This window comes from Peromyscus leucopus, chromosome 8a, assembly GCF_004664715.2.
Source record: "Peromyscus leucopus breed LL Stock chromosome 8a, UCI_PerLeu_2.1, whole genome shotgun sequence".
NCBI lineage: Eukaryota > Metazoa > Chordata > Mammalia > Rodentia > Cricetidae > Peromyscus > Peromyscus leucopus.
Window position 1 is genome coordinate 38,974,658 of NC_051085.1, and position 13,897 is coordinate 38,988,554.

The following is a 13,897-nucleotide window of genomic DNA, read 5'->3' on the forward strand; positions in this document are numbered from 1 at the left end:
ATGACAGGATTTCTGCTGAGTCAGAGCAGGAGGAGTTGCCGAGTTCACTAAGGTTTATCCAGCCTTGTCTTCCAGAGCTGGTACAGATCGTGCAGAAAGAGGTCACGGCTGGAGCACGGTCTCCCAGAGCAGGCTTTCTTGACTTCAGTTGCAGTCATGATCACAATGGTTCTTGAAGCTGAGGTAATGACTCCTGGATGTTGGGGAACAATCTTTTTCTATGCTGTGAAGATGTGTTGCTCTCAGTGGTTTAATAAAAAGCTAAATGGCCAATAGCTAGGCAAGAAGAGGTTAGGTGGGACTTACCAAAAGGGAGAGAGTCTGCGGATGAAGAAGGGAGGAGCCGCTAGGAGACACAGAGAGAAGCAAGGTAAGCATGCCATACTGAGAAGAGGCACTGAGCCATGGTGACAGAACTTAGATAAGAAATATGGGTTAATTTAAGTTGTAAAAGCTAGTTAGAAACAATAAAGGATGAGCATTTATAATTAATAATAAGTCTCTGTGTGGTTATTTGGGAGCTGGCTAGAGGGACAGAAAAGTCTGCTTATGCCTCAAGGGCCAATGAACCTTATTTGGGAAGCTGGGATGCTCCCTATTCCATGCAGCCATATAGGGCAGAGAATATGTCAGCTGTCAATCAAGCAAGCAGCTGACTGGCCCACACCTGTCATTTAAAATATCACTTAAAATATCAAAGGATGTTTATAATAAAAATCTAGGGAGTTAACATTAACTATGTTTAACAGTGCCCAAATTCTATGTAAAATTCTTTAGAGAGTTGGGTCATTTTGTGACTCAGTTTTGTAGAATTTTAAAGTAATACATACCTGAAAATGAATATTTTAAACTAACTATAAGAAAGGCATAAGGAAGATCTGCCTGTTTTCATATTAGGACATACTGATACACACAATAACATAATAACACAGTTCAGTCATTAGATTTCTTTTTCCAATTAGTTTCAGTGTTATTTTGTTAAAAGAATCTGTACCTTATTTAACTTTGATTAGTATTGATTTGTCATTTGTGTTTACTGGAGACCTGATTGTGCTGATTGCTCCAATCCAGGATGCGCTGTCTCCTGACTTCTGGTGTTTACCAAATATCCACTAAGTTAGGAGAGATGATTATTCTCTTTCGTCAGCTTCGCTGTGTTTGTCCTGAGATATCTTTGTCCAAGCTTCTCCTTGTCAGGCTGGTTCTTCTCTCTGTGTCCTTGAAAGCTCCTGTGCCCTTTCCGTGGCTGACACCCTGAGCTCAGAGGAAAGCCGGGAAACGCTCGGGAGTGGAATGCATTAGCTTCCTTTCTTTCTGTTCTTTTTAACAATCTGCCACCAAGTAGGGGCTTTAAAACAATCAACTTACTACTTCACAGTTGGGGGGGGGGGTGTTAAAAGTCCAAAGCGTGTTTTATGGGGTCTGAAGCCAAGCTGTCAGGAGAGCTGCAATCTCCCCTGAGGCTGGAGAGAACAGTGTTTGGTTGCCTTTCCCAGCTTCCAAGGCTTGGTTGGTTGCTTGGTTGCTTGGTTCAGGACCTCACGCCATTACACACCCCGCTTAGATCCACAAATCTGCCATTCTGACTCTCAGCTCACCTGGCTCATGTATAAGGACTCTGTGACTAGTGGGCCTGCTCAGAAAATTCTAGATGATTCCCCATCTCACAATTCTTAACTCAATCACATCTGCAAGTCCCTTTCTCATGTAAAGTAACAGATTCATGAGCTGCCCCACAAGGACACGGACATCTCTGAGGTGACTGTATTCTTCTTAGAGATCCTGTGCCCAGACTATTCCCAGAGAGAAACTTTGACGAATATAAATCTGCTTTAGTAAAGCGTGGGAATACATTCTCCAGAAAAATCAGGAAGCCAGGGAGTGGCTGTGAATTAGGAAGGAAGACTTGTTTCTTTTAGACAGGATATCACTACATACCTCTGGCTGTCCAGTAACTCACCGTGTAGACCAGGCTGGCCTTGTACTCACAGAGAACTACATGCCTCTGCCTCCAGGCCTGAGGAAGGCATTTTTTAGGGTGAGTGGGCTCATGGACATGTCAGCTTGGGACACACTAGTTGCCACATTTGTGAAGACAACCTAAACCACAGTTCTAAAAGAGCCACCTAAAAGTGTATTTCAAACTTTGCGAAAACAATAGCAACAGCGAGAACGTAGTGGCCTCGGAAGCAGTCTCTGCCACCACACTGTGTGCTGGGCCACATTTCACCTTCAGTGATTCTGAAAAGAAACCCGACACTAACTAGCCCAGCCCAAGGGACAGGGACTGAATCATAAGCCACGCTGGAGATAAACCAGGGAATAAAAAACAAACAAACAAACCCTGGTTTATCCAAACGAAGAACGGTGGTGGAAATCTGCACCAGGAGCCCCTTCATCTGGGTTTGCATTTTGAAGAGGACTAAACCGTGGTGAAGAATCTCCCAGCCCACCAGTTGCTTTTCTTTGAAAGGAGATTTCCCTGGCGATACCTACTGAAGCGTGGGCAGACTTCTCTCTTGCTGCGTCATGGGACGTTCCCTTCCCCACCCCCTCCTTTTGTGGGCGTGTGTGTGTGTGTGTGTGTGTGTGTGTGTGTGTGTGTGTGTGTGCGGTTTCTTGCTCACTGTAAGAACACAGCCCTGCCGCCTGTTCCTGCTGCTGCTGCTGCCCTGACTCTCTGCCATCTCTCTCCTCTCTTTTCTCTTCCTGCTTAGCTCCCTTCCTTCTGGTAAGTGTGGCAAACACTCCCGCAAAGCCCTGCGTGAAGTGAAGCCTGTACTCTGTAGTGCTCAAAACTTGTGGATGCCCGTGAACGGTGGCAGGCTTTCCATTGTTCAACTTCTAAAGACAACATGTCGATCAGGAAGGGACTGTGTGTGTGTGTGTGTGTGTGTGTGTGTGTGTGTGTGTGTGTGTGTAACTGCAGGGATCTCTAGGACAGGGGAACTGGTTTCTCCTCACAGGAGGGGCGCAGAGCCAATAAAGTTTCTAAAAGACAGATTTTAGAGTTTCTCCACCAGAAAATAAATTACTATAGAAAAGGGATCATTTAAAGTTCTTCGGCTTTGTTTGTATTTGGTTTTCCTTCTTGTTTAATTTGTTCTGGGGGCTTTTTTTTAAGGCAGTAAATTGCCCTGGGAAGAAAAGGCAGCTTACTCTGTTTGAAAAGGAAGCTGGGGTTGGGGGATATAGCACAATAGTAGAGCATTTCAGGTCCCGGGATCGATCCCCAGTGCTACACATGCGCGCATGCACGCGCACACACACACACAGAACAGGGATTTAAAGACTATCCATGGACCTAAATGAAAAAACAACTGATGGGTGAATGGATCACACACACACACACACTTCCATGTCTTCTAACCACAGAAACATGCCTCAGGACTTGGGAAACAGCTGCCTTGGAGTTTACTTGACTTCAGATTTCATCCAACGATGATCTCCCCTGCCCTTACAAGCTCACATATGGGTTCAAACCAGTAAATGTTCCCTATTTTCAGTCTGACTTAGCCCCTATTCTCTCGGCTTGAGGGATGGAGGGCTAAATGTCAGGACTCATTTTAGAAGGGCTTAAAATAACCTCTGGCTGGGCAGCAGATGGCACGTGTCTTTCTCTGCACTCGGGAAAGGCAGGGGTTATATATAGATGAGCGCGTAGTAAGGAGAGGTCAGGGTAGAAATTGCCGTGATGGAGCCATTGCCACATTATGTGGTAAGAAGCTGATGAACTAGAACTAGTGAACTTCCTTCTAAGTCAGCGAAGGCTGAATGAGACCCACAGGTGGGTGGGGGTGTGTCTGTCGTACGCTGGATTTTCCACTCTCTTGGCGTTCAAGTGTTCTGACACCTACCGCCCTAAAAATGGGACAAGGAGGCTGTGCAGTTTGGAGAACAGCATGTTTTTGTTTTACTTTCATGCCAACACAGCAAAACCTGTGAAGCTTGAGGATTTCCCCATATTTTGAAGCTGCTAATTAGCGGCATCATTATTAAATTCTATTTGCAAACAAAATATACCAGAACTTAAAAAAACCTAAGCCAAATCTATCCACCCCTCAAAGGGGTAAGCGCAAAGTCTGGGTTCTTTAATGCAATGTATTGTATTGCTCCATATTTCCCAGAGTCCGTATTATAGCTGGGTGGTGTTGTTGCTGCTGCTGGGGATGATGATGGGGGACAGGGTCATAAGTTGAGGAAGGCTTGGGACTCAGTATGTAGCTGAGAATGACCTTGAACTTCTGATCCTCCTGCCTCCATGTAGAATAATAGGCATGCCCCACTACGCCTGGTTCGAGCCTATATTGTATTTGAATTATTTCTCTAGTTGATCCCCCTGTTTACTATACATTTCTTTTTCTTAAAATTTTTACCCTTCCCCAGAACTTCATGTCTTAGAAAATTGAAATTTCTTTTCTTCTAAAATAAAGTCAATTTTTGGAGTAGAGTGGTATAGAAATGTAAGGAATTAGTATTCTAAGTGGGTTGGAGAGATGGCTCAGTGGGTAGAACTCTTACTCTACAAGCATAAGGAGCTGAGTTCAGCTCCCAACAACCATGTAGCAACCTGAGGGTGGGCGCGTGCACGTGGAATTGCAGTGCTGTGAGGGGCAGAGACGGGAAGACACTGGGGCCTGTTGGCTGCCAACCTAACACAGGTTCAGGGAGACCCCGTATCAAAGGAATAGGGTGGGGAGTGACAGAGCAGGACACCTGTCACCCTCCTCTGTCCTCCACATGTGCACACACACACACACACACACACACACACACACACACACCTATACACACATACACACATGAAGATACACTTACAAGCACCATCTCTCTTCCATATTATTGACTTATGTATACATTCCCTCATTCCCCGTATTAATTCAAAACTAATGCTAGTCCAAAGCTCAAAAAAAAAAAAAAAGTGTTTCTCTTCCTTGGTAATTGCATATTGCTCATTATCAGGAAGAAAGTACCAGAAACGTGATTTTACCTAATAATGTGTTTATATTAAAGTATGCAAATTGAATTTTTACTTAGAGATTAAAAAGTAGCTTAGGGCTGGGCAGTGGTGGTACATATCTTTAATCCCAGCACTTGGGAGGCAGAGGCAGGTGGAACTCTTTGAGTTCGAGGCCAGCCTGGGCTACCAAGTGAGTTCCAGGACAGCCAGGACTGTTACACAGAGAAACCCTGTCTTGAAAAACTTAAAAAAAGAAATGTAGCTTAGGGATGTAACTATTATGAATGATCTTTAGTAAGTACAATGGTTCTTGTATTAAATATTTTAGCTATGAAAGAGAATGTTTATATGCATGTACTTCTAAGGACTGTGAAATCCACACATGAAAATCTTAATACAAATTGACAAATATATTCATAAAAAACAATATCATGAGTTAACTCAAATGATTCCAGCGATAAGAGATACTACTAAAATGTGAAGATTACACTCAAAATACAACAGTAACATGACTTGATTTTTAGTGTCAGCGATATATGAAAGTCCATTTTTTTTTCTACAACAGAAACCAAAATTAGTTGGTACCTACCTGAGAGATACCTTTATCGTTAATCTATAAGTGGGTTCATCACATACAACTTAACTGTGCTTCCCACTAGATACCACTCCCATATGGAGACTAATCACCCTAAACAGCTCTCAGCTGAACAGCCAAAATCTCCCGGGGACAGCTCCTCACTCAATCACAATGGCCTGGGAAAGCAAGATGGCCAGCCGCCCTCAGCCTCCCTCGGAGCACCAGAGCAGGAGTCAAGTGTACACCCTGAGGAGGGGACCCACGACATCTCTGAAGAGTTGAACCGGCAACTGGAAGACATCATAAGCACGTATGGGTCTGCTGCCAGTCCCGAGGGGACCCAGGGTGCCGCTGAAACTAAGGAGCAGCCCGAAAACACAGAGGCGCCGGACAATGAGGACGGAGACTGTGAAGAAACTATTGAAGAGACAGACAGAGAACCCACTGCTTCTGAAGAGCCAGCCGCAGCCAAAGAGCCTGTCAGCAATAAAGAGCAAAAGCTGGAGAAGAAGATCCTAAAAGGATTAGGCAAGTATTATGTTCTAATATATGACTTTTCTCTTAATTACCCCATGTGTTTAACCTCACTGAAAGCCATAGCTAATACATTTGGATTAATATAATAGCCTCCTTTGGGGCTGTATTTGTCCCTAGCCCATTCTTTAAATAAAACTAAAGTAGGACTGGAGAGATGGCTCAGAGGTTAAGAACACTGACTGCTCTTCCAGAGGTCCTGAGTTCAATTCCCAGCAGCCACATGGTGGCTCACAACCATCTGTAATGAGATCTGGTGCCCTCTTCTGGCCTGCAGTCATATATGCTGTATACATAATAAATAAATAAATCTAAAAAAAAAGTTTTAAAAAAAATAAATAAAACTAAAGTAAAAGTTTTAACACGATACCTATCTACTCTATTCCCAGGGCTTCCCACTGCTTTTAGGGAGAACATCAGAATTCTTAAGACCTTTTTAGCCCCTTAAACCGATCTAAGCCTAAACAGTTTGAGCTTGATGTCATTTCCCAGTGTCCCCCAGCATCTTTCTTCACCCTTCTATCCCTGTCCCCACACTACTGCGCTCAATGTCACCTTCCATGTTGGTTCTTTGAACTTCCATGTTCTCTTCCCCAAAGGCCTGTGCACACTCTACCCAGAAACCTCTGCCCACTTTGCCCGGCCACCCTTCCAGCCTCTAGAGCATAAAACTCCCGCTTACCATTCAGTCATAACCGAAGGGCAATTTCTTAGCCCAATTCTAAAGTGGTAACTTCTTTGGGTCTGCATTGTACCATTGTCCTTTTTCATAGTACTAACGAGCATTTCAAATTATACATTTGTGGCGGGGGGAGAGTATGTGGTTAATGTATCTAACTCCCATTGAATTTTTTTTTTTTTTTTTTTTTTTTTTTACAATCTAAAGAACACTGTGCATATGTTTTTTGAACATCACTGGGTGCCTGTGGTATAAGACAGGAGATGACAAATTAAAGGCTCAGTAGATATTTGCTATAAGGATGAATAAATGAATGGGAAATGTAAATGGGAAATTGAAAATAAACCTAGTAAATAAGCAAAATATAATAAATAGGAATGGTTCATTGATAAAATAATCGTCAGTTAGGTCACTTATTATAAGATATTTTTGGTTAAGAACAGATCTCAAAAACTATGGTTACATCTGTCAAGAAAGGCAGAAGACACATACATGTGCACATCCACTCACTGGTCTCATGACTATTTGCTAATGCCTGGTTATGATGCACCATGCTGGGAGCACAAAAAGAGATGATCCCTTTGGTTAAAGGTCTCTCCGTGTAGAGAAAAAAGCAAACACATGAACAGTTATGGAGCAGAAACAGGCAGAGGAGAAAATGTTTTTGAAGAGCCTGGGGATTGGTAGCACCAATAACTGTGAATAAAGGGGGAAAATGCTGATTTTTGTAGCAATGGCTGAAAAAATATTACTATGCCTAGGAAACTCCCTCAGTCCGTCTGCACTAGGGACTGCCACTGAAGCACTCACGTCAACTCACGTCAAGTCAAGGCGACTTCCCATGTAAGACTCTGTTAACATCACCTTTCTCATGTCTCCACTCTCTCCACCTTCCATGTTAGATGGCTACGTTCTCAAGGGAAGAACCCGCACCTCGCTCATTTGTACAGTGTGTGGAGTGAAATACCAAGGTACCGAGTCAGAACCCCATTCACACTCCACACACTCCAGCAACAGATTTCTATCTGTAAACCCAAGTGGTCTACACTAGAGCAGGGCACCAGTGTGTGCATAAAACTCATTCTGAAAGGGATTTCCGGAAGGGTTTAATGATACCTTCCAGTAATACACCCCAACATAAAGATCACAACAACATTTAATACATTTTCACACTCCCAAAATGCAAGGCTGAATCATTCTACAGCACTGGGAGTTATTATAATGTCCTTCTGTGTTAAAGGACAATTTTTTCACTTCTCCAATCAAATCACCTCGGACGTGCCTCTTGGCACTGTCCCATTGAGGACCCAGAATGTCTCTGACCCACTGTGCATATCATTCCTAAACCATTTATATAGGGATTTCTGTGTATCGGCCGCAATAAGGGACAAACTATGAAGACAATGAGGGGAAACCAAAGGCAACCAATTGGAGCTTCTCCCATGAATGATTTTATAAATCTGTATAATACTTATAACTATCAAAAAAAAATTAGGACAGTTTCTCAGAATGAGGAAAAAAATTACACTCCTTTTTTGTTTCCCCTGCCAGTCCAATGTGTTTGGCTCGACTTTCTGTTTGTGCATCAGAGGCCAACTCTCAGCATGCGTGGGCTGGTGGCCTTTCTGTGCTGTTCCAATCTATATCATTAACACATTCTTCCACACACAGTACGCTCTCCGCTACACTCATAGTTACAGCAACATTTTCGGGCAAGCCTACACATAAAAGTGCCACTTCCAACTTAGCTGCCTACAAGTGGCTTTAGGAAACTTCTTGGCTACTTGTTAATGGCATGGTGCTGCAATATTGTCTACACACATCGCTCTGTGTTTAAATCAAATTCGGAACGTGTCAAAACTCTGCCACGCACGGAGATTCAGAACTGGTGGACATAAAGCCAGCCAAAGGCACTATGACAATTCAACAGAAAGCAGGGTGTGGAAGAAAAGGGTGATCCAGCTTCAGAAACTGTTTCTTCTCTTAGAAGTAATAGTCTTGGCTGCGGGCTTCTTCCTGGGGAGAGAGCTTCCCTGGGCAGAAGGAGGTTGCCAGATAAGGTAAGGCTCTGGCTGCATCTGCCATTTATCAAAGCAGAGACTTGTAACTGTCTTTTTATAAGAGGCATCCCTGTGACTGCAGAGCGCTGCCGTTTCTCTGAATAAAAATCCTAAATATGCCAGAGAAGCGGGTTTGTTATGGGATATTTCACTTACCTGACTACAGGTAAGTTGCAATAAATACACCAAGAAACCCAAAAGAAAGACAGTTAACTCTGTAACATCTTCAGACACGCATTCACTTCTCCTCATCTTCCTTAGAACAGTCACACACACACACACACACCCCAGATGGTCTAATCCATTTCTGGTTGATTTTATACAAATTCTGAGAGGACACCAACCTATAGTTTTGACATAATTTCTAAATGTTCTTGAAGAGAGGATGAGAGACAAATGGAACTAAAGGAGAAGAGGAATTGGCGGGACTCAACAATGGATGAGCAGGTTCACAGAGAAACTGAAACTTGGATCAGAATTGAGTAGAGACAGGTGTTAGAGAAACAGAGTCAGGGCTCGAGAAAACAAGTCTCAAGCAAAACGATTCCTTCCCTCTGCTGAGCACAGGAGACAGTGTCCACGTTAACACCTTCTCACTCTTTTTTTTTTTTTTCTTGTTTGTTTGTTTGGTTGGTTGGTTTTTCAAGACAGGGTTTATCTGTGTAGCATTGGAGCCTGTCCTGGAACTCACTCTGTAGCCCAGGCTGGCCTCAAACTCACAAAGATCCACCTGCCTCTGCCTCCCGAGTACTGGGATTAAAGGCATGCACCACTGCCACCTGGCCACCTTCTTACTCTTTCCGAATTTTTTTTTCATGATTACTAGTAGTGTAAATACATCACCAGCAGACCCTCATGAGAAACCCAGCTCTGTTGTCTAAGTGAGTGAAAGGCTGAAGTTCCAAACGCAGCTATGCTACGGTCACTAAAATTCCAGAGGCACAAAATGTCAACTTAAGGGAAGATGCTGTGACTGGAAAACACAGGCCGCGTAGAACTGTCAAAACTGACTGTGGTCTTAAAACCAAGAGAAACAATCAGATGCTGGGACTGTGAGACGAGACAGTGAGGGTGAGAGCACTAACCGAAAATGCAGATCCACACTCAACATCCCAGGATGACAAAACATGGGACCCATCAATGTTGTCGTTTCTCCTGGATTGCTATTTGTACCAGGCTATAAGTGGTTAAAGACATTTCACTTGTGGAGACACCAAACCTTAAAGACTGGATTAACAAGCCAACTCAGCAATTTAATTTGATTTAACAAGTCAACTCAGTAATTTAATTTGATAGTCAGGGAAACTGAGGCTACAAAGTTGTTCAACTTGTTGATGGAAATATGGGTTCTAAAACTTAGGTCTCCTAGTTAGATGTGAACTTCCCTGAAAAGATATCTATTACTGTTCAAAAACGCTTTGTTGGCCGGACGGTGGTGGTGCATGCCTTTAATCCCAGCACTCGGGAGGCAGAGGCAGGTGGATCTCTGTGAGTTCGAGGCCAGCCTAGACTACAGAGTTAGTTCCAGGAAAGGCAAAAAGCTACACAGAGAAACCCTGTCTCAAAAAAAAAAAAAATGCTTTGTTGAACACTTATTGTATTCAATTGTATGACTAGGAGAACAAAAATTAACATTAAAATGTGACTCTGGGTGTAACTTTTGAAAGAGGACACACTCTTCCACAATACATGGACAAGAAGAAGAAAACACAGAATTGTACAAGCAAGCAACAAGAACAAATTTTACCCCCTCCACCAAAAATGAAATAAAAGAAACTCTTTGGAAGAGAAAAAGGCTAAGATTAGGGATACATTGAATCTCTGCAAGCAACCGTGACATTCAGTAAAAGCAAGCATCACTGTACTGGAGAAAAATCCTGGTTCACATGTCTACAGCTGTTTCAGTTGTCTGAAAGTTAAGGTTTTGAATTTCTTTCCCAAATGCTGGACAAAAGCCGATTTTGAAAATGTCTTTTATGTAAAAGACAGCTCCTTCGTCCTGCAATACAGCTGAGCCAGTGGCCGCAGCCAAGGCCACAGTATTGTCCTTGTGCTACGGGTGCTTCAGCTTTACACAGCTTCCCAATAAAAGCGCTGTGCACTGTGGTCGTCATATGCCCACCGCGTGCCTTCCTCAGCTCTTACAGGGAGAAACGAGGCTTCCTTCAGAACGGCACATCCGGGAGAAGGCAGATGATGCCCACCTGATAAAATGTTCTGGAGTAAGGCCAGGTTTTCCTCTTACGGCTAATATGCCAGCACATGGCTCCGTTTCCATGAACATGCAAAAACAGTTCTCTCGGAGAGTGAGTCCATCTCTCTCTGTTCCTCTCCTCCGTGAGTGTCCCACACAGCACCCTAGCCCCCCAGAATCCATGTAGGTTTAAAACCTAATGTCTCTGATGCATTCAATACACCTCTCGATAGTTTCTTGAATTTTCTTTTGAGGCTGGGAACACTTTTTGAAGGTGTATTGATACACTGGAATGATAGATAAACATCTATTAAACAGTGGGAAACTACTAGAGCAGAATGGGATCTCAGTTAACATGAAGATTATGCAACAGGAACAGCAAAACGCCCTCTGTTAGCCACAGAAAATATAACCTAAACAGACAAACCATTTGAGAGGAAGAGAACACCGGAGTCATTCATCTCTGCCTTTCCAGTAAGACATGCAATGGCCTCATATGTTCACGATCATCAGGAGAAGTCCTTCCCACACATTGAATCTCCAGGTGAGGGTAAATGTTTACCTTCCTCTACTTACCCAGCACATTGTCATCTGGTTTGCCTGATACCCGCATCTGCTAGCTGGCTTTATCTCACTGTATTATTAATGTGACTAAGCATTTGTCATGGACCGAACACTATGCCCTAACCTGAGGAACAGCGCGCTTCCTTGCCTTTAATAGGTAAAAATGACCCAGGAGAGAAATTCGAACCCACGTTCCCGGCTCTGAAGTCAAGGGTGAAAGGATGGTCTGGCCAGTGCAGATCCCCCAAGCTGCCAGAGGAGCAGCTGGAAGCACACGCCCAGCAGAGGCAAGCATTGTGGTCATCAGCCGCCAAGGGCAGCACACTGTGCAAGGGCTTTGAAGAGCTAGGAGCTGGGCGGAGCCCACTCACGGCCACCTTCTCTCCTGGCTTAGGCCAGCCTCAGATCTGAACTGACTCACTGGGCCAAGACAGACCAAACTTTAGGAAGGAAGCCATTTTCTTCTAAAGACATTCCCATTTGTTTCACTAGACTTCTCTACAACCCAAATCCCAAGTGAGCAAGTCACCTTGGAGTAAAGTCTTCGCAATGCCAGCAGGAATCATGTATGGTTGGTGTTTTCTGGGCCTTGGCTATTTCATCTAGAAAACTGAATTGACTAGCCTGGATGTCTTTGAAGATCCTTCTAGACCTAAGATTCTGTAATCCCATGTAAGCTTGCCATATTTAACAAATAAGAACATTTAGATGTTGACTAGAATTGAGTCATGAGTTAACAATGAATATAATTGTATATATGCATGTCTCCTGCCCTGCCTTTTGAAGGCAGTCCTAATTCCTGACAGATCTGCTTCTCCAGGATGAAGGCAAGTATTCTAGCCCAAAGGAAATGTCAGTTCTTAGGGAAAAGGTTACAAAGTTGTTCTCATTGTTAAGCTCGTTTGTATCAGGAAACATGGGCTCTCCTCATTGACCTGACCTCCTTACTGTGAGTAGACCAGCTGCTGTCACAGGTAGGAGCGGAAGGGGGAAATCCTCCACCTCGACAGGATGGCTTGCAAAAATGTAATCAGTAGTAAATGTGGGCCCAAGCATCCCAGACATCCCTCCTGACACTGGCCAGATGGCTAACTAGCCCCACAGAGACTCAAAGCTAAAGGAAACAGAAGGAAGAAAACAAGGGGGACTCTAAATCTATTCAATAATCAGGAACATATGAGTTTTAGAATACAGCTTGATGCCCAACTGGGGAGAAAAAGAAATGAGGCTTCCAGCAGAGATTAAGGTCTGGATAGAAGAAATGGTTGCATGGGAAGGCTGAGCCCAAAGTCATGGAACACACACACACACACACACACACACACACACACACCCCTGTGAAACGTCTCCAAGGTTTGGATCTTTTTCTCTTATATACTGGTTTTTATTCTCTGGTAGGCAATATGATTAGTTGTTCTCACCCAAGCTTGATGAGTAGGCTTAGCAAAGAGAGAGGATTGGTTCAAAGGGAGGTGTCAAAACAATACAGGATAAGCAGGCTCTGCTTGGCCACATCATGCACTGACACGGGCCGTTTCTTGCTCACCGGGAATTCTGATTGGCTGTTCTGTTTCTTTTTTATTAGTTGACACAGGAAATGGGTAATTTATCATTTCATAAAGTCAGTGCTGTGACACGCTTACCTTTAAAATATTCAGGATACACAAGGGGGGTGATGGAAAATTTGGGGATTACTGTTTTAGCAAACATTTATTGAAATTCTACCATGAATTTGACCCTGCACCACATCAATTCATCCCCACTCTGAAAGCCAGGGATCATTTTTTCTGATAGGAAGAGAAAACTGTATGGGAGGCTCAGGGAAGTTAATGGTTTGGCTGAGATCGTTCCTAATTTGCAAGAGGTTGGCCCTAATTTGCAAGTGATCAGTCGGGAATAGCAGCCACTATCACTCCACGACAAGCCCAACACTGATTTTTAAAATTTTCTTTTCAAGGCAAAGAAGCTAACTTGCTAATGCAAAATCTGAACAAGCTGCAAACCGCCGAAGAAAAGCTTGATTTTTTATTCAAGAAGTATGCTGAGTTGGTAAGATCTTTGATCAGTTCCTGTCAGAAACTCCCAGCTCTAGTCAATGCTAAGAGGAGATGGCAGCTTCTCATGGACATCATTATAGAACACAGCTAGTGATCATAAACAAGCAAAACGAGATTCACAGAATTCTAGAAGGAAAGTATTTCTGAGGAAAAAGAAAAGCTGAGATGTAACTAGAAAGGAAAAGATGGTAATGGTCTCTGTGTTCAATTATGTGCATAATTTTGGGGAAGCAAGAAAGAGGAGCACAGATAATTTAAATCTATGGATATTG

General features: G+C 43.4%; 1 protein-coding gene across 1 annotated transcript in view; it reads left to right on the forward strand.

Annotated features, from left to right (window-relative positions):
- Positions 1-2,580: 2,580 nt before the first annotated feature.
- The window catches only part of Txlnb (taxilin beta), a 39,911-nt gene continuing 28,594 nt past the window's right edge, over positions 2,581-13,897 (forward strand). Inside the window, exons 1-3 of the mRNA XM_028860803.2 lie at positions 2,581-2,731; positions 5,620-6,065; positions 13,526-13,617. Coding sequence (XP_028716636.1) covers positions 5,633-6,065; positions 13,526-13,617 — 525 coding nt within the window. The 5' untranslated portion in view covers positions 2,581-2,731; positions 5,620-5,632. The remainder of the gene's footprint in view (positions 2,732-5,619; positions 6,066-13,525; positions 13,618-13,897) is intronic.